We start from the raw sequence: 25,921 nt of genomic DNA on the forward strand, positions 1-25,921 counted from the left end.
AACAGTTTCTTATCTTGATGAAGTGTGCAGACACACGTGCCCCTATACACCTGTTCATTTATTGACTGGCAAAGCATACTGCCTCAAACTAGTGCTGTAGCCGAACCGCCGAACCGAACGGTAGTTCGCCGAACATGGCACTTCCGAACCGAACAGAACCGAACCGAACACTAAGACTTGGTTCGGAAGTTCGGCAAAAAAAAAAAAAAAACGGCTTTCAGCTAACAAATTTATAAGTTTACACCCTTTCTAATCATTATATTTGCGCATTCTCTATTTAATCTTCTTTGCAATTGTATGTTGGAAGTATGCGCTTATTTTGCGGTTACTAGATTTTGTTTTCATTTTCATGTTGACATTGTGGTTTTTACGGCCCTGATTAAGAAAGGAGATCAGATGAATGATGTTGCGCGAGCTTGCGCTATAATCATTTTACTGGCTTTCATCATCTCTCGCTCTGTGGCCGAATCGCCGAAGCATGGTAAAGAAAACCAAAACTGTATGAGTGTTCATTGGTTAAATCTAATTATCTAAAATATTGTTGTTTTTAGGTGGCGAACAAGATTCTTGTTTGAAAATCTTCAAAGTATTTTGAATGAACGAGCTCAATAAACCGAAAGTGAAAGATGAAGTACCATTAATATTACGAATTACGATACGATGTGATTAAGATCGTAACTCGTGTATTGTTGCGGCGGAGAATAAAGATCTGATTGAGATGATTGACATTATTATTGAGGTGTCGGCTCGCTACAGTACTGTCTAGTTTTCATGATTTTAGAGAGAAGTAAAGAGTTTTGAAAACGAGAGATCCAGTGAAAGTGGGAAATAAAGTGAGTGACTGTTAGAGATGAAAAGGAGAGACGCAAAACAAATAATATAGAAATGAGATGAGGTGAAGTTATCTTTTTTATTATTAACAATCAGATGAAAATAAAAATCAAACACTCATGAATGATTACGGTATAGCATATAGCAAGATCCACTTCCCCTAGTTGACAAGTTGAATGAAGATAAAGCCATGCGGAAACATTCATCTCTTGGGGGAAAATGACCCCCAATCTTTACTTTTTTCCCCTTTCTTATCAACTTCTCAAATTAACCATAAACAATTCGATGATCACTCTACTCCCCCTGTCCCATTACAGTCGTAAAACTTTGCATCCCACTTGGTCTGTATGTTCATGGTCGAATGAAATCTGACCAATGAAATCATAGAAATCTCGGGAATTGCTCTTCAATCAAGTGAGCTGAGTTTCGCGAGCAGACAAAGCACGTGGCTGTATGTACCGATGCGACAAGCGATTGGTGGTTTAGTTCACCCATCGAGCCAATTAGCGAAAGGCGCATTACATAAGCACGCTTTCTTCGACACGCCCCTGGCCCTACTATGCCTAGTTCAGTGCACTGCACTGGCGCTGGCCGCCTCGTATGTGATGCAATTGCCAATCACGTTTGGCCGGACTGTATATATAAATATTCATGAGCTCAGAGTCCCGCTACAAGGGGACTGCATGCGCTGGCCTAGCTGGTACGGGTACGAGTCGAGTGCGATCGCGAGCGTAGTTAATTTGGCAAGTATCCAAAGTGTGGTCCAGGTATGGACGACTAGGAAGAGTCGCCATTTTAGAACTGTGAGTTACCCAATAAATCTGTCATCAGATAATCAAATTCGAGATAACAGTTGGTTCGTTGAGCGCTATAACTTTCATAGTTTCATGTCAACAAGATAGAGATAAAATGGTTTGATGTGACAGAGGTACGCGCGAGCACATGCAGTCAATCAAGTACAAATTGTCTACCGGTACGCGCTACGTATACCTGAATGAACTATAGCTTTATCAGTCTATCATTACCGAACCCCGAACCGAACCAATGTTCGGCAAATTTCTGCCGAACCTTGCCGAACCGAACCGAACCCGAACATGGCGCCTGACTTGCAGCAACTAGTATGATGAACTAAGTGACTTGATAATGACCTCATTTAATATGTTAAGAGCATGGTGCATATGCTCCTCACCAGAAAATTACACGAAAACATGCAAGTCAGGTACAAGTGTACGGAAAATTCAAATTTGGCAATGAGCTGCAAATTTGGCAATTGGAAGCATTTTTTTTTTCAATTTCACAAAATAACAGGAAAGCAGTTTAACCTGTGCCAAACTACAGAAATGAGATAAAATGAGGTGGTGTAATATCCAATTTCGCAGCTCTTAACAGTAAACATGATAATTTGCACTCATGCAAACATTCTGGAAAGTAGGAGCAATGCGAACAAACCCATAAATCTCGGGAGAACAAACATGACACATTAGAAACCATGGCAAAGACATGAAGCGACACAACTGTTTCAAAGCTCTGTTAACCTTCCTGCTATTTCCCCCTCCCGGGTTGTATTGACTGTAACAAGCAAGGACACATCCTGTGGTTTGATGGAGAAGGGATGGGAGGGGGGGGGGTAGTGGTATGGAGAAGGGCAATAACATGTGATAAACACTTGTGTCATGTGACCTATGAATGAACTTCTAATGCAAGAGCCAATGTGCTCTTCCTGTGCGTGACCGAGTTTTGTTTGCAATGTGGTACACACATACATGAATCAGGGAGCTGTTTACTCACAGCATGTTATTAGTTCAGGCTAGGTCAAAGCACCTCTATCATCCCCCCCCCCCCCATTCTCCGAGGTCTTGAACTTTTAACATAAGCTACTGGACTACTCCCCTGCCCCCAGTACGGGTACTCCCACACAACATCAAAAGTACATAGCGCTTGTAAGAAGATGATAGCTTGCCAAAAGCATAATAGGTAGACTTGGATTTGAAATAATTTAATTTCCTGTTGCTTTCATTGGGTGGTATGTTGTTTTGTAGCAGTGACCCAGAGGAGAGTATAATGCTTAAAGAAGGTTGTTTTTGCAAAGAGAATGACAATGTTTCAGTGAGGTGGGGGGGGGGGAGTTTTCAAAAAAAAAAATCTATATCCGACTTTAAAGATAAATGCCAGTTCGTACAGAGTCCAATAAAATGACCACCTAAGCGTCCGAAAGCGCCCAAAGGATTCTGCAAGATATTGTGTAATTGCAGAGAAATAAGTGAGAAAAATAAAGCACAATATTCCAGCCATCTGGCGGGTATTTTCCCCAAGCATTATCAATACACTGTCCCACATGTGCTTATCTTTGCTGGCAATCTACAGCATGATCATTTTTCAGCTTAGATTTCAGCATTTTACAAAATTCAGTCAATGTAAATGTAACAGACCTAGATCCACGATGACAAAGTGACAATTAATCTTGGTCTCACTGAATATCTTGTGAAATCGGTGTTTACTGCAACAACTTTCAATAATCCTTAACTACATGTAGTCCTACTGTATATACAAATTGACACATGCACAGAACTGAACTTAATGCAATCAGGTATAGCCTACCAAGCCTAGCACCTGAGAAAGAATGAATAATTACTAGATAGGCCCTCAAAACAATTTTTTCCCTTAAAAAATAATATTCCCAAACTCTCCTGTGATTCACTCTCCCTGATGATGATCATCTGTCAGATCAACAAGATTTTATGACAAGAAAGTTGACCTTCTAAAAAGGAGAAACTCCCTCACGTGTCTGGGGCAGGCATGACACATTGGACATCACATGACTCAAGAAGAAGACGTATCACGTGAGATCTGAAGCATGTGACCTCGCCAAGGAAATAAGCCCTTCTTCATTGGGAATGTGTATTTCAACCATTGGATTTGAGTTGTGCCTTGATCTAAGTATATATCCTAATTATATTATGGCTTCCCTCCTTTCTAAATCATGCCCAAAAAAGAAATTTTGAAACTGGATAAACAAAAGGTTGAAGTAGGGAAAGTGTGGGGGATGCAAAACTGGCAATCAATCCATAGTCTTTTTTCTTGCAACAGAAAGTACGTTTCTATAATTCAAAGAATTATCAATTGCAAATTTGCAATTGATATTTGCAACTGACTGGGAACTTATTGCCAACAAAACCCATGAATATACTGCTTAAAGTTTGCTTTATAGAGTTGGATCATGGCCTTAGTTAAAACAGAATACTGGCCACAGACGTAATTGTTCTATTATACACAAGTTGACAAGAATGTCATGCTTTTCTGGGAGAGTTTTATAATGACAACTGTTACAAGCTACTGAAATTCTATCTTATCTGACTGGACGAGAATAAATATTTAGTCAATGAAAGTCACTGAATATTTTCTTTAAATATCATTTCCCTGGTACTCATTTTGGTTTTCGCCCTTCAACCTACATTTGGTCCTGTGGTCAGCGGATCTTCAATCAATTTTAGTCTTTGTTCCACCCCCTCCCCGATACCTCCCAAATCCTCATTACAATTGATCTTACCCTTGTTTCTACATCCGTCCATTCACCGCTGTACTGCTCAGGGGGGCGTTTCATGAAAGGACTTGTCGGACGTTTTATCTGACAAGTCCCATTTTATCCAACAGTTACCATAGGAACAGTGCCTCTCAGCCAATCAAAATCATGGAAAGATGTCAGATCTGACAACTTGTCGGATGAAAATATTGATGAAACGCTCCCCTGGGTCATCTTCAACCCTCCGTTTGGTCCTCATGATGGCTGTGGTCAGTGGATCTTCGGTTAATCATGGCCCTTGTGCCACCCCCTCCCAAACCCATCCCCAATCCCCATTACAATTTATTTTACCCTTGTTTCTACATCCGTCCATTCACCGCTGTACTGCTCAGGGTCGTCTTCAACCCTAAGTTTGGTCCTCATGGCGGATGTGGTCAGCGGATCTTCAATCAATCTTGCTCTTTGTGCCACCCCCTCCCCGATACCTCCCCAATCCACATTACAATTTATCTTACCCTTGTTTCTACATCCGTCCATTCACCGCTGTACTGCTCGGGGTCGTCTTCAACCCTCCGTTTGGTCCTCGTGGTCGTCAGTGGATCTTCGGACTTCAACTTCTCAACATCAGTGAACTGCACTGCCCGTCCACCGCCTCTGGTTGGTATCACTTCAGCCTGAGGATGTGAACATAAGATGCAACACATAAAAACACCCAAAACTATGACTGTTTCCTTCTCATTTACAATATCTGAGAATGAAACGTAGGAAAACATAAATTACGAACAGTAATTAATAAGGTTTTCATGTTGAATATAAATTGCTGAAATACTTTGGTAGACTTATAAAGAAAAAAAAATTCCCTAATTTTCTTTTCATGGTTTGTGTTTCAAGCTCCAGAAACGTTTACAAATTAAATGGGAGATTTGAGTACTGGAAAAAGTCAAGTCTAGACCAGTAATAATAACAATAATACTAGCATGCTTATATAGCGAATATCGGCGCTGCCAAATGCATCGCAATATGGATAGACTACATGGATTTAACTAATTAGATTTAACCCATATGGAATGAGACTTTCTGAAATGTAGTGCAACTGTTTGTAAATCAAGTGAATTTCAATCCTTTGAAACTTGTAATAAAACCATTTGTTTTCCCATTCAGGGTTGTGAGTGATCACAAATAAAAATAAAAAATTTAAAAAAAGAGCTGAAAAAAAGCTGCAGAGTGTTGAATAAAGATGAAATTGTTGAAGAGAGCTCCCAAGGCTTTTGTATAAAGGAAAGCTAGATCAAATCAACAGCAAAAAAAACAAACTGAAAGTGAAACCAGCTATAAAGAAGCTGAAGACCTCATAGGATAAATAAATCATCCTTTGAACCTGTGTAAGTATTTCGCTGCTTCCTTACCTTATAGATCTTGGTCTCCAGTTCTCCAGCGGAGTCTTCCTCTTGGTGGGTCAGCATGTAGTTATCTGTCTTCCTGATATCCTTCAGGGATGGGTTGGATACACGCTTGGCATTCTTGGATTTGTTGGGCTGCAGGACCGTTTCTGTTCAATCAAAACAAGAAATGCATGCAATGTTATATCACCAAGCACAGAAAACAGCAACTGGAGCTAAAGCTGCAACAATACTAATGACGCTACAAAGGGAAAACTTGGACAGTTAATAGATCGTGGAGTGATATGTTTGGGTAGGGTACCCACAAAGCGCTGGGTAGCTACAAGTATATACACATACTGTCATTCGAGCTATCCACATTCAAATTTTTCATGTAAAATAATGTTTTTTCTTTTTCATCGTGACATGCTTCTTGAGGCACTACTGAAGAATTCTGAACTATACGTGACTGGATTTATGGAAAGTACTTGCACCCGTTTACAATTGACTTTCTTGAATTTTCATTTTGAGATATTCGAAATTACTTCTCCACCTACCTGTGTCCAGGGTCTCAATGGGTTGGTGATCGATCCAGATGCTGTTGGAGGCTGACCGCGATCGACGATGTCGCAGCCTGACCGGTGGTGGGTTGGTCTTCCTCTGCGGAGGCGGTGACTTGGATCGATTGAAGCTCTCGGCCAGCACCTCCTTGGCTGCTTTCTTGGCGCTCTCCTCCTCCTCGTGGCCCTGGACGATCTCCTTCAGCTGGCGAAGCTTCTCCTCCCGGACCCACATCTCCGTCTGCATCTTCATCTCCGTCTGGCGGACCCTCTTCGCCTACAATCATGTGTAGATGAAGGAAAGTGGTTTAAGAGCCTCTATAAAACTTTGGTAAAAGTTCAATAATGTGAGATATATTCCAGTATCATCTTACGTATAGTGTTGTGGCTGAGTGGATGAGTCTCTGGACTTAGAACCACATGGTCCGGGGTCGATTCTGAGTGGATAAGTCTCTGGACTTAGAACCATATGGTCCAGGGTCGATTCTGAGTGGATAAGTCTCTGGTCCACCAAGGCACTAACATACTTAATCTGCATTTGCCACAATCCATCCAGGGGTCCGTTGCAGAAAGAGTTGCGTTTAAACGCAAGTCAAAAAATCAATCGCAAGTCAAAAATGCGCGCTATTGATTGGTTGAAAATCAAGTTGCGCATGATTTTTAGAGTTGCGTTTGATTGCAACTCTTTCTGCAACGGACCCCCAGGTGTAGTAAATTGCAGTTAAATCGCAAAATACATCCACTTGTATACATTCTACATTTACTTTTAGGATAGACACTTTCATGTAATGTAATAATAAACTGGTAGATTGCTCAACACCTTTTTGAGAATTACCTAATCTCAAGAGAGGCTTTTAAGCTAAACTCAAGTATCTGTAGTGTGCAGTGAAGTCTTTAAAATCAAGGTTAAGTTTTATCACGATATCATCATGGCTCTAGATCAAGTAAGTTCCCATCTAGTTTGCACATGAAATATTGAAATGAATATCGAAATCTAGGCAGGAAATGAAGTATGCTGAAAATTGCCATCAGATGTAAGCTCACAGGGGGTCTGTAGTACTTTCTCAAAGAAAAACAAAGCATAACATGTGTATTCCAGTAAAATTTCATGCTTATCTTAGGAATTATGGAGCACTCAATTACCCCTATTCTATCAAAGTTATTTAGCACATAATTGAATTGAATTTATTGAATTTCCACAATCGAAATAAAAGTGTACAAAGTAAGCATTTTATAATGCAGTGGAGGAGATAACAAAAGTAAAATTACTTATCTAGGTTATCCCCTTACAAAACAACAAGTACACATAAAACATATAAAATTATACATTTCAATGTAATACAGCAAAAAAATCACTAAGTAAATAATTTACAATTAAACATAATCATGTATATACTCACACAAACACACACACACACCCACGCACACACTTACACTTTATACACATGCAGGAAAATCCTATCTCTTATCGCGCTGTAACAAAAAGTGCCTATATCTCCTTTTGAATGAGTTCAATGTTGGTTTTTCTCTTATAATTACTTCAATATTGTTCCAAATTTCTGGACCTTTAAAGAAAATAGAAAATTTTGAGCTGTTTGTTCTTGTTTGGGGAAAATGATAATTTTTTTAATTATACAAAGCACTCTGGTAAAGGACCTGGGCCCCGTTCATAAAAAGATGCTATGATAGTAACTCTTGCTGGAATGTCAAATTTCGTTGGAAGAGCCAATCAGGAAACAGAATTTTCACTGTTGTCATGGGAGTTGACATTCTAGCTATCATAGCAACTCTTCATGAAATAGGGCCCTAGAGGGGTGTTTCACAAAGAGTTAAATATGACTTAGAGGGTGTTGCATGAAAATATTTGCAATCGATTGCAAATATTCTGCTGCAATTTTACAATTGATAGATCAAGTTTTAGCAAATCAGATTGCTCTGCTCGTTTCAAGGAGCTGATTAGATATCAATTGCAAATTTGCAATTAATCGCAAGACATTATGATTGATTTAGGGACCAAAAATAGACTTGTATTTGATCGCAAGTTTCTTGCAACGCCCCATTGAACTCATGGTTAAATGCTGACACACATTCTGTGTACCAATCTTAATGATTGGTACGAAGTAGCGCACATCCTAACTACGAATGTAAGTTTGACTTTTAATCACATTTAAAATCTTTGTGAAACATTCCCCTTGGTAAACTGTACATTTTCTTTTTCATTGCAAAATAGAGATGTCTTACAGATATATCAGTACATTTACTCTCATATCCTCCATTGAAAATTGATGACCAGCTAATACTCACACACTCCTTTTCCCATTTATCTCTCTGGTTACTGACGGCTCCCTTGAGGGCTTGCTTCAGACGAGCTCTTTCCTGCGTTTCCATCTGGATCATTTTTTGCTTCTCAGAAAGCTGAAATATGACAATTAAAAAGAAATTATATATATATATATTTTTTTTTTTTTTGCAGGATTTTCTGCATTTATTGGAATATATACAAAACAAATTTACAATGCTTGAGACATAATCATAATATAGCATAAAGTACATAACCAAGTGACAATCTTATATGTAGTGACTGGAGAAAGACATAAATACAATATATAAAAAATATATATAATAAGTAAAATGCAGAGGCAAACTATATAAGCAAATATATGCTTGAAGCATAGCAGCCAAAAAAGGGAAGGGCTACATGGAGACCTAAGAAATTAATTGTGTCTGTAAGAAAAAAAAAATTAATGTCACGAATCATCAAATAACGGGGAAAAAAGTAGAAATTGACAAATGAAGTGTGTGCTAGTGAGTGCTAGTGGGTGCAAGTGCAGGTGAGAGATTTATGAATATCTGGATAAAATATATTTTTTCAATGAAGCTTTAAAAGAAAAGACAGATGCAGTGAGTTTAATATGATTTGGTATGTTGTTCCATATATCTGGGCCGTGGTGTCTAATTGTTTTCTGTGCTAAAATTATTTTCGGGTTTGTCAAATGAAAGTCTGATGAGTGACGTGTAGGATATGAATGAATGTCGCTATTGTAGGTAAACATGTTTTGAAAGGATGTAGGTATAGCATTGGTTGAGAATTTGTACATAAAAATGGCAGATTGTAAAGTATGGATATCGTTCATTTTCAACGTTTTGAGTTTCCGAAAAATGGGATCAGAGTGAGCTAAATATTGCGAATGGGTGCAAATACGGAGTGCCTTTTTTTGAAGGCGCAGAATTGAATCTATTTTTGTTTTATTGCTATTACCCCACAATATATTGCAATATGAAATATGTGATAAATATGTGACAACATAAATAGTGATCTTTGGGAAAGACAATATTTGAGTTTATATAATATACCAATACCTCTGGCAACTAGTGTGCTAACATTATGAATGTGGCTGTTCCAAGTTAAATTAGAATCGATTATTACCCCTAAAAATTTTGTATCTTGTTTTTCAATGAGACTGATGTTATTAATTTGAATGGAACCACGAAATGTATGTTTAGAATTAAGGTGTTTAAAGTATATGAAATTTGTTTTGTTAATGTTTAACAAAACAATTTGATACATACGCAAGTGATCTTTGTCTTTTTTCTAAGTTTCTCCTAGAATATAAATATAGGGAGATTCATGCTGCAGTAAATACATGTTGGCGTTTTCATGATAATGGGTGTGATGCTTTTCTTCTCGTTTAGCATTCCCGGATGAATAAAGGTTAAAGGTCACAAGATCAATCGCAGGATATCCCTGATATGTGATATCATAACATTGATAACTAGATTGATTCATGACTGCGGACAGTTTATGCCCCTGCCATTGCCAGCCTGAGAATGTATTACACACTTTTAATAACTGTTCAAATACTCCAATTGGAGTATTCAAGCATTGAGCAGCTACGTCACTCATGCATACCTGCCAACCTTTGATAATAGAAATTCAGTATCAAAGCTACGAGAGCACGGTGCCCCAGAGTGGGGGGGGGGGGAGAATTTTGAAATCACAATTAGAAATGTGTATTAGATATTGCACATGATGATAATGGCGCTGGCCCCCTAAATTTGTTTACTCGCCGGCAACAACCTGGCTTTGTCCTTTTTTCTGTACCACATGTATGCAAAAACAAAACAAATGAAGGGTTGGCAATCGCTATGAGCTCTGTTAGACGATATGCACTAGTGTTGCATAACCGTGTGCTCCAGCTGATTAATACTTCGTTATGAGTTAGTTTCATACTATTCAGAATTCAGAATTGGAGTTCAAAAATCAGAAAAATTACGCCCAAATGGGAATAGTTGGCAGATATGCTCATAGAATTACACCACAGTGAATTCAGGGGCTTAAATTTTGTATGACTGTATCCTATATGACAGATTAAAAAAAAATAAAAACCCCAATATGCTCTCACCTCTGTAGCCATCTCTCGTTTGTCTTTCTCGTACATGTTGTGAGTGCGTTGCAGCATGGCGTTGTCCTGTTCCAGAGAACGGATGCGTTTCTCGTTCCGCTCATTTTCGCGGGTCTTAGAGTTCAGTTTGGCTGAAAGCTCTGAGACGGTGGTGCGGAGATGATCCAACTCGTGCTCTCTTTCAACCAGCATTGCCCGGAAAGCGCCCTCTGTGTGTAAAACGAGACAATATGAGGATGTTGGTAAGTAGAGTAAGTATGAGCCTTAGACAAAATATACTCATATTATTTGATGGTTTCATTCATATTTTATACTTGCAGATTCATTACATTATGAAAAATTAGAAAAAAAAAAAGAAAAAAGAATTTATAACTTGAGGTTCTAATATAATAGTAATAAAATTGGGGAATTATTTGCAGTATTCTTATTTCAATAATTCTACTTGGCAATATCATAGGAAAGTTTAAATATATCTTTACTTATCTAAATTTTTCAGTTTTTGGTGACAGTGAATGTCTGAAGTATTTCTTTATTTCAATGGTCCAATGGTCTCCACTGAAAAAAAAAATCTGTCAAAACAACTCTCATACGACTCAGGCCTAATATCAACATTATGACATATATAGCCTTCACTCTCCCAGAAGTAAAAGTAACATACAGTCAAAAGTGACTATCATGGCCACCCAGGAGAAACAGAATAGCGGCCATCGGCGACAGGTGGACTCTATAGACAAGGTTCTATTAAAAAACACAAACACACATTTCTTCCAAATGTGAGACAATTTTGGTTGCCATTGAAGACAGATTTTCACTACAGACAGGTGACCACTAAGCAAGTTTGACTGCACATCAATGGATAACAGTTTCTTCTTACGTTTTCTTGCGAGTTCGTCCTCCATGGTTCTCCTCCTTTTCTGTCTCTCCGCCAAGAAGGCAATAAGATTGGATAAGGTGTCCTCATCCGATGGATCGGAAATCTAGAATGGGACAGACAATAATAATGAAATGCAACACTTATCATACTTAATACAATGTAAATTATGATTCTAAGCACTGTTCACTATTACCCTGGCAATATCCTAGTTATAAGCCTGATCTCACTGGTTTTAAGAAATTTAAGGGTAATTAGTGTTATTCATATATTTTAATGGTTAAGGTAATTCACCTTATTGTTGCTCTTTTCTCTGTAGGATTTCAATAGATTAAAGGAGAATGAAACCCTTGAAACCAGCTGAATCCATATCATAGAGAAAAATCAAAGAAACATATTGTTGGAAGTTTGAGGAAGATTGAATGAATAATAAGAAAGTTATGAGCATTTGAATATTGAGATCACTAATGCCATGTAGATCCTCCCATTGGCAATGCGACCAAGATCTGTGATGTCACACACGTACAACTCCCTTATTACTTTAGTACTTATTTCACCTATATTCTCACTTTTATAGAGTCTAACACAAGGTTAGGTGTTCTCTTTATGAGAGGACAAGTACAGAGGTTTCACAACATTATATCATTGATGAATCGTTTGTCATATGATTAGAATGAGCAAAAAGAGATGTTTTGGGGTATATTTTCAGTGTCCAAAAGGGGAGAGTTGTTCATCTGTGATATCATAGATCTTGGTCGCATTGCCAATGGGAGGATCTCCATAGCATTAGTGATCTCGACATTCAAATGCTCATAACTCTTCTATTGCTAGTCCTATTTTACTCAAACTTTTGTTGATCTTATTCTTTGATTTTTCTGCTTTCACAAAAGCTAACTTGCTTCAAGAGTTTCATTCTCCTTTAATATTTACATCCATCTCATTAGTTTAATTATCAATGATTGCTAAGTTTAATTTCATGAAAGTATATGCTGGGTCATTTTCCTGGTGCACTCTAGGTTAATGTTTTATAGTCAATTTCTCCAGGGTGCCTGGATACTCTCCTCTTTTCCTCCTCCTTTTCGGTTCTTTCTCAAGTGCACTACGGGAATGACCTTGTAATGCCCAATGTTTTATACTCTTTATTGTTTAATTTCTCATGATTCTTCTGATAGGTAATTCATGTTCATTTCAGTTTGTACTGCTAGACATGTTCTTTTCAATAAAATCCATTTTATCTATCTTATTTAATGTTTCTAATGTTTTTTTTAAATCAAATATTCCAAAATAAAAACGAACGAACCTGTAAGAGTGGAAACGGTGGTCCAAGGGAGAGAAGTGGGGATGGAGGTGGCAGATCACCACCGTTCTCCTCAAGAAGTTTCTTATATTCTTCATTGGCTGCAAGAAAAATAGAAAATGCAATATTTAATGAGAATTAAAGATAACTTGACTTTTGATGGGGGGTTAATTTGTCAGCTAAACAAATTTCCGATCATCTTAACCATGTCAACAATTTTATTTTGCGTAACCAGAAGAACTGATTTGCATTTTATTATATTCTTTCTCTTAGTAGTACTGACTAAGATATATACTCTCTTGTGAATTGAAAACCCTCAAACTACTCAGAATAAATTTAAAAAAGCTGAAGCACGTTGAAAAGACTAAAATTGAAAGAGCTCCCATGGCTTTTGTACAGACGGAAGCTAAAATAAAGCTGGAATTAAGCTGAAAATAAAAAAGCGAAATAGCTGAAATCTCACTCCTCAGATAGTCTATCATAGTCAAGCACTCCACTTCAAAATCAACAAAGTTTCTGATAATCTTAAATGTATATGCACTCACCCTTTCTCCTGCCTGGGGTAAGACCGATGTCAAATCTGACCTCTGTTGGTCTCGCTACTTGTACTTCCTGCGTGATCTCTGCAAACCTCATAACATGCTGTTTGAAGCAAAAACAAGACCAAAGCTTCATCAGTAATCAACCATTCATATTCATCATAGAACTTTCAACTGTATTTTCCGAATGCAGACAATCGCAGTCAACGGCAACAAAGAACAAAAAGTTAAATACAACTAAATACAAGTTTAATACGCAGAAGCCTTGTGTCCTAGCTCAGCAGTTGGATTTTTTTGTCCAAGTATTCGCAACTGAATGCAACTAAATCCAAATGAGCAAAGACGAGTGGTAATGACAGTGGCAACGACAAATTCGAGCAAGGACACGCAAGGATGCGAAACAAGTAACAGCAAGCATCTCATGCAGGGTAACAGTGTTACTGCTCAATTTACCTTGCCTTAGCTTGCATCACCTCGCTACGCCGAGTGCAACTCTATCGAGTTGGTACGCAAAAAAGGAAGTGCAATCAAATATAATGCGGAGAATGCTGTGTAAAACTGCATCTTGTTGCTTTCTGTTTGCAAAGCAATACTAGTAAGTAGCTTAAAATGCAAAGGTGTGAGCCAATCCTACAGGGGATTATTCTTCAGTCATTGTCAAATTATGCTTGGTATTGAACTAGGTAGTAATTGGAGGGCTCTTTCGTAACAAGGATTATCTGAAAAGGGGGATGATCAAGGATAAAAATCTGAAAACTATTTGGTTTATATTCCGTTGTAGCGGTGCAAGAATGCCCTCAGCAAAACATTTTCGTGCACCACATCCGTAAAGAAACGCCTTTACATATTGCACTTATGTGCGTTGCCAAGGGCGTTTTTGTGCGCATGTGATACAAAAAATTGTGGTTATAAGGGCGTTCTTGCACTGACACGATTTACATATACACGCAAATTAAGCTATATCGGAGATTATACCAAAACTTACAGTGGTTTCATCATAGTCCTTTGCACTGGGGTTGACACACACCACCATACGGACTTTACCCTCACCGTCAAAGTAGTTCTTGAAAAGATGGGTGAGTTTGGACGTTCTGTAAGGGACCATCTGTGGAAAAGAAACATCATTTCATTACCAGTGAGCAGCGATTGACAATAGATTAACTCTGTTCCGATTCAGTCTTTGTGTTTTGTTATTAGAGGTAACAGAGAATTACGGAATGTTGAAAGTCCTTCAAATCAAAATTAATTGCAATTAATTACAAATTTGCAATAGATCGCAAGTCTCCTTTTTCTATCAACAGGTATATATCGATTTGCTTTGATTGAACATCGACCTATCATTGGAAAATTTGCATCCGAAATTTGCAATTGATAGCAAAAATTTTCTTGCAATGCAACACCCCCAAAGTCGCAACCTTGAACAACTCCAACCCAGATCAAGAGAAGATCCATCAGATTCTGAGACAGTTTCAACTGACCTTGTTGGCTCCTTCCGACTGGTTCTCTCTCAACGTCTCGATGCATGTTCTGAGTGTCATCAGCGACGCATTGATGCTACCGGCTTCCTTGAGTCTGTCCCCCGTGTTGTTGGTTCGGTTGGTCCTTTCACTTCCAGCCAGGTCAACCAGGGACAGCTGGCTGATGGCAATCTGGTCCTTGTCCTGAACAATAGTAATTATCATAAAAAATGGTTTACTGAACTGTTGCTGAAGCGGCCTCCGTAGTACACACAATTGCCTTAAGCATGTTTAGCACAAGAGTTGAAGCCAATCAAACTTCCCTGATTTGAGGCATTTCTATCCAATTCCTCGAATTTTTGTCGAGTGGAAAAAGAAAAACGATTGCCCCTGATTATTCCTGATGGGCTGGGAACCCTGCCAATCATTCAGTGAATTTTCATATCCTAAAAAACATAAAGACCTACTCCGGAACATTTCCATTCACATCAAATGCCAAACTGGGCCCGGTAACACAAAGCTTAGCAATCATCATAGAACAATATGAACAATTACTCATGAAAATCAAGCATACGGCTACTGGCTGGCTAACGTTTGTGTTTATAATACAGGACCCCGCTCTGTTGACTGTCTTACCTGTATGACCTCCTGGCCCAGTGAGTCTAGGGGTGCCTGGACCAGTCTGATATTGAAGACACTGTGGCTACGACTTGACTCTGTGTTCAGCTGGGTGTGAGCAACCTTACGCCTGGCCTGACCTGTTGTGTTAACAGTCAAGGTCAAAGGTCATTTATGGATAGCTTTCAAAATACTTATTTTGCTCCTCCTGACCTTCTCAGCTGTGAATACGCTATTGATTCACTTGATTAATAATTGGCAGAATGTCAATAGGTGAGAACCAAAAACATGACACCAAGCAACTTTCCACATTCAGTTCCCATTCTCCCTTAACTTGCCTGAGAAGCAAAACTCTATTATCCTTCTATAAACAGTTTGATTCATTGACATGTACATGTAGGTAACCTTGCATGAGAAGACCTTCCCTAAGTCAAATATTTGCCAGAGTCAAATAAATTCTTTAGACCATGGGGCCGTTTCACAAAGATTTAAGTATGACTTAGAGTTGTATCTAAATGCCGACACGTACATGATATGCAACACGCAATCATTGCGCAATAGTGCGCGTCCTCTTGGCACGATCTGACAAATGCGGACATGCATTTTATATCGCAGGCAACTAGGCATTTAAGTGCGACTCTAAGTTATACTTAAATCATGGTGAAACACCCCCCTCCCCTCTCCTCTCCTAGGTAAAATTTCTCCTCTAAGTGGAACAGATTCCTGTGGAGTCCCAAAATATTCGACTAATGCAGAGTTTCCCTTACTTCTACATGTGTCATCCAACATATACCTTGCCATACTTTTTAACTTGCTAAGCTGATGATGCCAAATGAAGTAAAATCCAATATTGCATCACAATATACCAAATTGAACGATTTTATTAAAAAGGAGGGAGTCTTATTTGGATTGTTACCTTTGAGGAAGACCTTATATGCATCATCTGTTGACTTGACCTCTATCTCAGTACACATCGCAACATACATGTTATGATTGCAATCTTCTCTCAGAATTCTTGGTGTCAAACCCCTAAAAAGTAAATGAAATAGGAAAAAAATATGGTTAAAATTTTTTTTTTTCAGAGTGGACATCATAATGCAAATGGGCATGAGAACAATGAAAGAGAAAGTAAACATTAATGTACAATTGAAAGGTACATAGGTATGGCATTCATCTTCTCTACATTTATGACAAATTTTAAGACACACACACACACACCCAAATAAGGAAAGTACCATTCTGTATTGTTTTTGTCTTTAGGTAACATCCACAACCAGCCTTGTTTAACCAATTCCGATTCTTATTCTTGACTTACATATAGACCAAATTTACAAGACCCTTTCTTACATATAGACCAAATTTACAAGACCCTTTCCTTGCATTAAAAATTGAATACTGCATGCTAAGCAACATACATGTACTATTCAATACAAGTTTAACAGTACTAAATTACTTTTAGTCAAACTTTGAATTGCATATCCATTGTAGATGCCCAACTCTACCCGAACTTATATTGACTACTGAAGTTCTATTACAATCATTTTTTTAACAAGAGATATGCAATATATTGCAAAGAGACAATGAATTGGATTATTTGAGTACAAGGTCTGCTTTGCGTAGCAGTATTTTTTTTAATGTTTTCAATATCATTTCCTCAAAGTTATTTGAAAAGCTAATAGCCATTAACTAAAATCTTCATAATCTAAAGCCCCCATCACACTTATTCCGAATCAAGCAGAATTGGCCAGAATGAAAGGACTATTGTTCGACCACCAGTTGGTCATTTAAATCTACTTCCAACACCGTTCGAAAATACCCCTCGAATGTTTTGAACATGACCAAAACCTTCGGGACGGCCAAAAGAAATGACAAAATATTTCGAATGCACTCAGAATATTTAGAATGTGCCTAGAATGTCCAAGAATATAGCACGAATTATCAATCTGACTCCATTGCAGTTCATTTTTACTAGTGTATGATGATTCACCTGGTCAATTTACTGAATTTCAACTCCAGTTTGGTGAATTCATAAGTTCCTCCCAAAAATTTCTAGATTTTTGAATACTTTTTTTGTTCCAGCTTCTGCTTGATTCCTGCTGATTCCGACTAAGTGTGAGGGGGGCTTAAGGTAAATAAAAGCTGAAAAGGAATATCACCTAAACACAATTATAAACAGGCCTTGAAATTCCTTACAACAAAGAGGAGCATGTTTTGGGTTTTTTTTCATATAGCCTTCTACATGTACATTCATACTAAAATAGCTGCAAAAGTGCCTTTTACATGCAAAATGACTAATGCCTCAGATGATCTTTGTAGGTTTGCATGGTGGAGTTAATGACGTGGAGACGGTTTACGGTCGGTCCACCATGTGTAATATGAAGAAGGGAAAGGAAATACAGGCAGAAAATTGAAATGGAAAGACAAGAAAGGGTGAAAAGAGGAAATTAGAAGTATTCTTTTTCGACTAATGACTAATTGTTAATATGCATATAAAACTTAACAGTGAATTAGCTTTGAAATATAAACAAATAGTAACTGTATGCACTTCAGTCACAGGGAAAATGAGAGGACAGCATCAAGTGGAAGGGAAAATAAATTAATATAATAATTAATCATAAATTGAATAAAATAATGTGTAGGCTTCTACCAACCCTGAACAATATATTTTGACAGGCTTTAGAATGTCCATGAGAGTGGATGAGAGCTTGTCAAAAATATTATTAAGGTTGGTAGAAACTTACATACTTTGCTTTGATACAGAACTTAATACATCAGATCAGAATCTCTAAAGCGATTTACATATAAATAGAATAGTGAGTAGAATTTGGTAATACAAATTTGTTTAAAACAAAACATGATTGAAAGAAGAGTGATACTAAAACCACTTTAATAACACCATTTTCAATCACTGCACTTAGTTGTGAAGTGGCCCTAATTAAAAAGAACTAAACAGAAAAGCAAAGCAGGAAACATAAAACCAGCTATAAAATAAATATGAAATAAAGAAACCAAACAGAAAACTCAATAACATACATTTCATCTCTGTTCCAACGATTCCTGGTGTAAGCAACAAGGTATTGAAGAAAAAAGAGAAATGTATAAAATCATAAAGTACATAAACATAATGAATAAGCGTTAGGGACGTGTAACTTCATAGCTTCATTTCATTGGGTGAACTGTATGGTAAAGTGATGTGAACCTCCAAGTTGGCATGATAACATGAAATGAGTTACAAATGATTAACAAACAGTGGAACATGACTTTTATACAATGATTGTGACATGTATGTCAACACACAGTTATGACAATGTCATTTGACCCCATGATCTAATGGTGATTAAAATCACTGAGCACCAAATGTGCCGAAAAAATTTAACCTTTGGTGTATGAGGTTTAATAGTGTCAGTCATACTTGCCAGCATTTAGAGATATGCAAAATCTGGACAGCCAAGCCCAAAGGCCGAGGGTCCAGAGGGCCGACTGAGACCCTGGGAATGAGGCAGGGGTCAAGATGGAAGTTCCCCCTGAATATCCTGTATTTTAGCAACTTTAACCTTAAAAGGACTGGGCTATTAAAGATGTATTAAGGAGTGAATGGCTCTATTTATCAGCACATCCTGATTTTTTTTTTGCCATTTTGAAAGTTGAAAATCAGGACCATCCTGATAAAATCAGGACAGTTGGCAGGTCTGGGGTATTCATCGATATAATTACTGAACTTGAGATCAGAGTATGAATCAAACCCAAGATTAGAATACAGGCATTTATGTTTCAAGATACTCACTTTGAATGGAGTGAGTAGGGAACCTCCTCTAGGAGGTCAAAGATCTGATTGTTGTAGATCTCAACGTAGGAAACATAGATGGCATAGTTGTTATCCTCGTCCACGGTGCTGAGGCAAGTAGGGTCCGGAACCCGTACAAAGTTGTCCAAGTCCGGAAAAGCTTTCCTGGGGATTGAAAAAAGAATCAATGGTTCACAACTGATAAAGACCTGCAAACATCAAACATCCTTCTACATTATTATTTAGTTGGAGAAGGGCAATTATTACCCTTCTGCAACTAAATACTGAGTGGCAAGATGGCAGGAAGAAGGTCCCATAATACCTCTGTTGTAATCAATGCTTGGGCAGATTTGCCAACATTTGAAATGCAGAAAACTGAACCAAATATTGCGAGAGAGCAAAGCGACCAAGGGGGTGTCCCCCTCCCACGGTAGGGAGCTTTTGCATTTTTGGACTTACAATTGTGCAAACTGGTATCTTGAGAGAAAATTCAGCCTCAAGAATAACTCTACTTGGGTGTGTTATGATTTGCCCAACCAGAATACAGAAATGGATAATTGAATATATTAAAAAACAATATTAATAATTGACACACTAAAAGATGCACCCAAATCCATACTCACAAAATCTGAATGTTAAGTTTTTTAGGGAAATTAAATCTTCAACAAGTGGAACGCCTCTGGCAGTCTCGCCTGCATTACGCGATTTAATATAGCAGCAGTGCTAACTTTGAAAACTACTATTAAATAATCATTCACAAAAACACCATTCATATAATGACATAATACCACGTTCATTGACCATAAATGACATTTGAACGGTGACTTAAGACTTGTCAACTACACCCATGTCCACACTTCATTCACTCTATCCATAAACTTTCAAAGTTATGATGGCAATTCAACAATTACCCTTACATGGCCTAAGTTTATTGACCTTAACTGACCTTTGAACTTGGTTTTGTGACCTGAAACTCACAGGGGATGTTCAGTGATACTTGATTACTCTTATATCCCAAGTTGTATGAACTAGATCCATAAACTTTCAGAGTTAGGATGGTAATTCAACAAATACCCCTAACACGGCCAAAGTTCATTGACGTTTAATGACCTTTGACCATGGTCATGTGACCTGAAACTTGTACAGGATGCTCAGTGATACTTGATTACTCTTATGTCCAAGTTTTATGAACTAGATCCATAAACTTTCAGAGTTAGGATGGTAATTTAACAAATATCCCCAACACGGCCAAAGTTCATTGACCTTAAATGACCATTGACCATGGTCATGTGACCTGAAACTCGCACAGGATATTCAGTGGTACTTGATTAATCTTATGTCCAAGTTTCATGAAAAAGATCCATAAATTTTCAAAGTTATGATAGTAATTCAACAAATACCCCCAACTTGACCAAAGTTCATTGACCCAAAATGACCTTTGACCTTGGTCACGTGACCTGAATCTCAAGCAGGATGTTCAGTAATACTTGATTAACCTTAAGCTCAAGTTTCATGAACTAGGTCCATATACTTTCTAAGTTATGATGTCATTTCAAAAACTTAACCTTCGATTAAAATTTTGAAAATAATTCTCCCAACATGGTCTAAGTTCATTGACCCTAAATGACCTTTGACCTTGGTCATGTGACCTGAAACTCAGGCAGGATATTCAGTAATACTTGATTAAGCTTATGTCCAAGTTTCATGAACTAGGTCCATATACTTTCTAAGTTATGATGTAATTTCAAAAACTTAACCTTAGGTTAAGATTTGATGTTGACGCCGCCGCCGGCGTCGGAAAAGCGGCGCCTATAGTCTCGCTCTGCTATGCAGGCGAGACAAAAACTGGACGGTTCAGTTAAAAAGTGAATGGTAGGCAACACTGCTTGGGTTTCAAAGCTACCATCTCCTACTCTATCACTGATATCTAGAAAAAATACACGTTCCAAAATATATAATTACAAATCAATATGAAAACCACAAAGATCCAATGCAAGTTTTATTGAATGTGGATCATTATTGTCCAAATGTAACTGCCTCGAAGCCATGCAACATTGCCTCTGGCATGTAGGCGCATTGTGATCCAGTGGTTACGACTCGTCTTTCAATCGGAGGGACGTGGGTTCGAATCCCAGCCATGGTGTGTTTTCCTTCAGCAAGGACTTTACCCACTGAAAGGCAGCTCGAGCTAAAGCTGGGGTATTAATAATAGTGCGCCTCGGAATAGATAATAGAAATAGATTATTTCTAGATAGATGGCACTATATAAATGCCTACTATGATTTTTATCATTTCATTAAATGCATTTCATAAATGAAATTACGTCTCAGATAAAGGGGCACACTTTGGCACTTAAGATTGCCTCCTAGTATACCTTAACACTTTGTGAAACTCCAAACCGGTCGACTAAAATTCAATTCAAAAGTGCGTCATAATGGATATTTTGCATAACGTAGTCTAAATAAATGTGATTTGACTTTAATAGGAATACTTCACAGTACTAACTTTGGTTTTCTGCTAGGTGTGATGGGCGCACGAGCGCTTTGGGGTGTCCTGGGAGTGCGTGGGGTACGTGGTGCTACCGGCGGAGGCATCAACTCCTTCTTCTGTCTCTCCAACATAGCATCGGCCTCCGTCTGTACATCCATGCCATTCACCCTGTCCGGCTTGAAAACCTACACAAGATTAACAAATGTTTTGAGTCAAGATTATGAAAATGGTTGATGAAGAAATTAAAATTTTCAACTTTTCAGTTTTCTATACTTACAGTTGTAATCTTTCTAGTCTTGAATAAGGGATACCCTAGTCTTACTTCTGACAAGTTAATTTTCTGTAAACACTTATCCAATTGTGATTTACTATTTAACCAGATATGTACATGTAGGACTGTGTGACTACACCAAAATGTCACTTTTCTTCAGTTGTGCAAGGTTTTGTAGTAGAGTGGAACTCGCATAAGTCGAATCTCTTGGGACTGGAGTTAGGATAGTGATTTTCCATTTACTGGAAAAGCAAAACAGAAAATTTGTTTTGGTTCTTTACTTTTCACTTGGAAATTCATACAATATATAACTTTGAAAATATTCATCTTTTTTTAATGACAAAATAGAATTTCCATTTTAGATCAAATTTGGAAATGAAATAAACAAGCTTTCGGAAATTGAAAATTCACTGTCCCTTCTGGAGGATTGACAAATTCTGAAAATCTGTTCGATGGTGGTTGGTACGTATTGATGATAATAACTTACATATTTCCTGGCCTGTAGATCACCGAGGCTGTTGAAAAGGACATCAAGACACCTCGGCAGGACTCCTCCGTCCGTGGGTGTCCCCTGCATGGTGTACGTCTTACCCGACCCCGTCACTCCATACATAAACAGCAAAGCTGAAAAAGAAATCAGGATGAAAATGGATGAATACTGATAACACCAAGTTACATTGAGAATGTATTCATCCTCAGAAAAAAATTAGTAACTGCAAGGCCAAACCTTCAATGAATGATTCCCCACTATACTTTCTAAAACCTGGTAAAGTTGTATACTAAATTTAAGATATCTGGTAACGGCCAATCATCTGAAATGATATTGGCAACAAATCAATACCAAAGTAATGATATTCATCTAAGAGCCTTGAAATACAAAGAGATAAAATCAATACATGTATTTATAAACAATTACAATTTGTACATGATTTGCCACATAAATAAAAACAAAATTAATTCTACTGTCCAATGTTTCTTTTAGTTTCAGAGCTAAGGGCTCTGTAAAGTTACAGAAAAATCCTAACAGTATCTTCAAAACATTAGAAAATTATGAATATCAAAATGTGAATCCCATATGTGATTAAAAGTATAATTGATCAATTTTGACAAGTTTTACATTCACAAGAGCAATAAAATCCAATTCATCAAACTGTTTTTACAACTAAAATATAACTTTGTTGTTTTATAATGGGTTAGGAAGTGATAGTTGGTAATCTAAAAAGATAACTTACAATTCTTTCCATGGAGAAGGTCTTCAACCAATGGCAGTGCGATGCTGTCATACACTGCTTTCTGCGAGTATTCCTCGCTGAAAACAAATTTGAAGACATGCTGTGTCTGTAAGAAAAAGAGATCATGACCAAGAATTCTATCAATTTGCTCCAAAGCTTTTAAAAACATGATTTTAACAGTACACAAAAACACATATGATGAATATATTTTAATAAAAGATCGCTCATGGAAAGAAAGAGTAATACAAATTGATGAATAAAGTATGGTCAAAAAGGGAAAACATGGAATTCCAAATAGGTAGAGAGATACATAGAGAGAGAGAGGGGGGGGGTGGAAGATAGATGGAGAGAGGGGGGGGGTGGAAGATAGATGGAGAGACAGGGAGAGGTGCATGGAGAAAAGGAAAGGAAGAGATCTATAGATAGCTGGAGAGAGACAGGAAGAAAGCACACTTCACAGACATCATATGAAATGTAAAATGTAAATTTACCTCTTTGTAATTGCCAGTTCTGAATGCATGAGAACCCTGTAATGAATAAACAACAGAAGTACTGTAAATAATTTTATAAGTGACTTTGCATTAAGTTTACATTTTCATTTTCAAGTCAGTTGAGCTACATCATGTATCTCAATATTTAAGTTCCATTTCGTATAAAACTTGAACTGGCGGATTAAGTGGGTTTATGAGAAGCACAGATTATTGCAGACATGCATACAAAAAGGCAGAGGTTCTGAATCATACCTCAGGTGGTTTGAGCTGGATTGTGTTGCTGTTGATGACCTCAATACACAGCTCCTCAATCTCTTGCAGTGGTCGCAACCTGCAGTAAACCTACACGGACACAATAGAATACATTTCAAATGAATTAATCAAAGATATATTCATATTTACATTTCAACTAACGATGGATTGTGATGGAATGTCAAGTACGATGAAACCTGTCTATAGTGACCACTAGGAACCACCCTTGGAAGGGAAACACAAAATGTGATCTTTATAGACAGATGGCTGCTATAGACAGGTTCTTATACACACAATCTGCCTCCATGGGAACCAGTTTTAGTGGTCATTGTAGGCAGGTGGCCACTAACACAGGTTTAAATGGACATGTACAGTATGTATGTTTTTAATAATTTATGCATAAAAGCATTTTCACATCCCATAAACCCTTATATTTCTTTGAAAAATAAAAGGAAACAAAACTTTTATCCTCAATTTAAATCCAGCTACCCCCCCCCCCCATAACTGATCCCTAATTATACCATTGTAAGTCAACTTATTTGGAATTTGCTGGAATACCTGGGGCGGTATTCTGAGGTCATTTTATCTCTCAAATATTTCATTTTATCTCTTAAAATGAAATTGGTATTCTGAGATGACATTTTATCTCTCAGATAAAATTTACAATTTTTTCTTGCGTATAAATTTTATTTTGGGTATCCATAGATTATACGCAACAGAACTATTGTCTGCGCAGACATACCCTTCGCGTATCTGGCCATTGCAACGCGGATGTGTGCTTGCGCCCATGTTACTTTGAAGAAAAAATGAAATAAACTTAAAAGAGGGTAGGGGCTATTTTATCTCTGCGACGTTAATTTCACCAATATTTCTAGGTGAATTAACCCAAATGTTGACATCAAAATGAAGAAAAATTATATATTTATTGAGAATAACACCTTAACGTTATTCCTGTACAATCAGAAAGTATTTCATAAGACTTTTCTTCACTAATATAGTCTTTGAAATGATGCTTGAAAAGATGCGATATAGACTTCGAAAAAAGATGAGAGTATTGTCATTTTTGTTTAAAAAAAATCTCTGTAAAGACGCGCAAGCGTATACAAAGTCAATAAATTGACGCAATCTCACCCCTTTGCCACACCTCCTGGCGGAATGGATTTCCATTGGTTGAGTGACATGAGAATGCTATAAAAGCGCGTTTCTATTTGGATATTGATTAAAAAGTAGGTGTGTCTTACAGAGATAAAATGAAGATTTTGTTCTCAGAATACCGATTCGGAGAGATTTTAAGGGTATTTTATCTCACTGATTTTAACGGAGATAAAATATTTTATTTTATCTGAGATAAAATGTGAGATAAAATGGATCTCAGAATACCACCCCTAGTTTTTAAATGAAATTTGAACAATTTCATGGTATACAGCTTTAAATAACCTCCCATTTTTGCATTACAAAAGCAGTGTACTGTTAAGAATAATATCCGTTTATCAACAGATTCTGATTATCTATTTCTACCAGGCATTTAGCTCAATTTTTAAAGTCCCTTAGTTTTAATGACCTGGTGGGTGTTTCATAAAGCTGTTCGTAAGTTAAGAGCGACTTTAAGAACGACTGGTGATCATTTCTTGTTGTTAATTGTATATTCATTGGCGATGGTTTAGCGCGTAGGCGATGGTTTAGCGCGTAAGAAATGTTCACCAGTCGTTCTTAAAGTCGCTCTTATTTTACGAACAGCTTTATGAAACGGGCCCCAGGGGTGGTATTCTGAGATCCATTTTATCTCAGATGAAATAAAATATTTTATATCCGTTAAAATCAGTGAGATAAAATACCCTTAAAATCTCTCCGAATTGGTATTCTGAGAACAATTTTATCTTCATTTTATTTCTGTAAGACATACCTACTTTTTAATCAATATCCAAA

The 25,921-nt window shown here is 37.4% G+C and overlaps 1 protein-coding gene across 3 annotated transcripts in view; it reads right to left on the reverse strand.

Moving 5' to 3' along the window:
• The window catches only part of LOC129257838 (kinesin-like protein KIF23), a 55,105-nt gene that overhangs the window by 25,096 nt on the left and 4,088 nt on the right, over positions 1-25,921 (reverse strand). For 2 of the 3 annotated variants that reach the window (XR_010292912.1, XM_064096369.1), the window contains exons 3-20: positions 23,996-24,085; positions 23,744-23,779; positions 23,253-23,358; positions 22,508-22,644; positions 21,765-21,934; positions 19,260-19,424; positions 16,392-16,504; positions 15,494-15,615; positions 14,879-15,061; positions 14,386-14,505; positions 13,407-13,503; positions 12,865-12,962; positions 11,568-11,670; positions 10,694-10,902; positions 8,595-8,705; positions 6,288-6,567; positions 5,758-5,900; positions 4,867-5,025 (exon numbers count right to left, since the gene is read on the reverse strand). Coding sequence is in view for 2 of the 3 variants with exons in the window: in XM_064096369.1 (XP_063952439.1) it covers positions 4,867-5,025; positions 5,758-5,900; positions 6,288-6,567; positions 8,595-8,705; positions 10,694-10,902; positions 11,568-11,670; positions 12,865-12,962; positions 13,407-13,503; positions 14,386-14,505; positions 14,879-15,061; positions 15,494-15,615; positions 16,392-16,504; positions 19,260-19,424; positions 21,765-21,934; positions 22,508-22,644; positions 23,253-23,358; positions 23,744-23,779; positions 23,996-24,085 (2,442 nt within the window). In the remaining variant the exon portion in view is untranslated. Of the gene's footprint in view, positions 1-4,866; positions 5,026-5,757; positions 5,901-6,287; positions 6,568-8,594; positions 8,706-10,693; positions 10,903-11,567; positions 11,671-12,864; positions 12,963-13,406; positions 13,504-14,385; positions 14,506-14,878; positions 15,062-15,493; positions 15,616-16,391; positions 16,505-18,508; positions 18,533-19,259; positions 19,425-21,764; positions 21,935-22,507; positions 22,645-23,252; positions 23,359-23,743; positions 23,780-23,995; positions 24,086-25,921 lie in introns of all 3 variants that reach the window. The other variant, XM_064096368.1, reaches the window with a different exon arrangement.

Source organism: Lytechinus pictus, chromosome 3, assembly GCF_037042905.1.
Source record: "Lytechinus pictus isolate F3 Inbred chromosome 3, Lp3.0, whole genome shotgun sequence".
NCBI classification, from domain to species: Eukaryota; Metazoa; Echinodermata; class Echinoidea; order Temnopleuroida; family Toxopneustidae; genus Lytechinus; species Lytechinus pictus.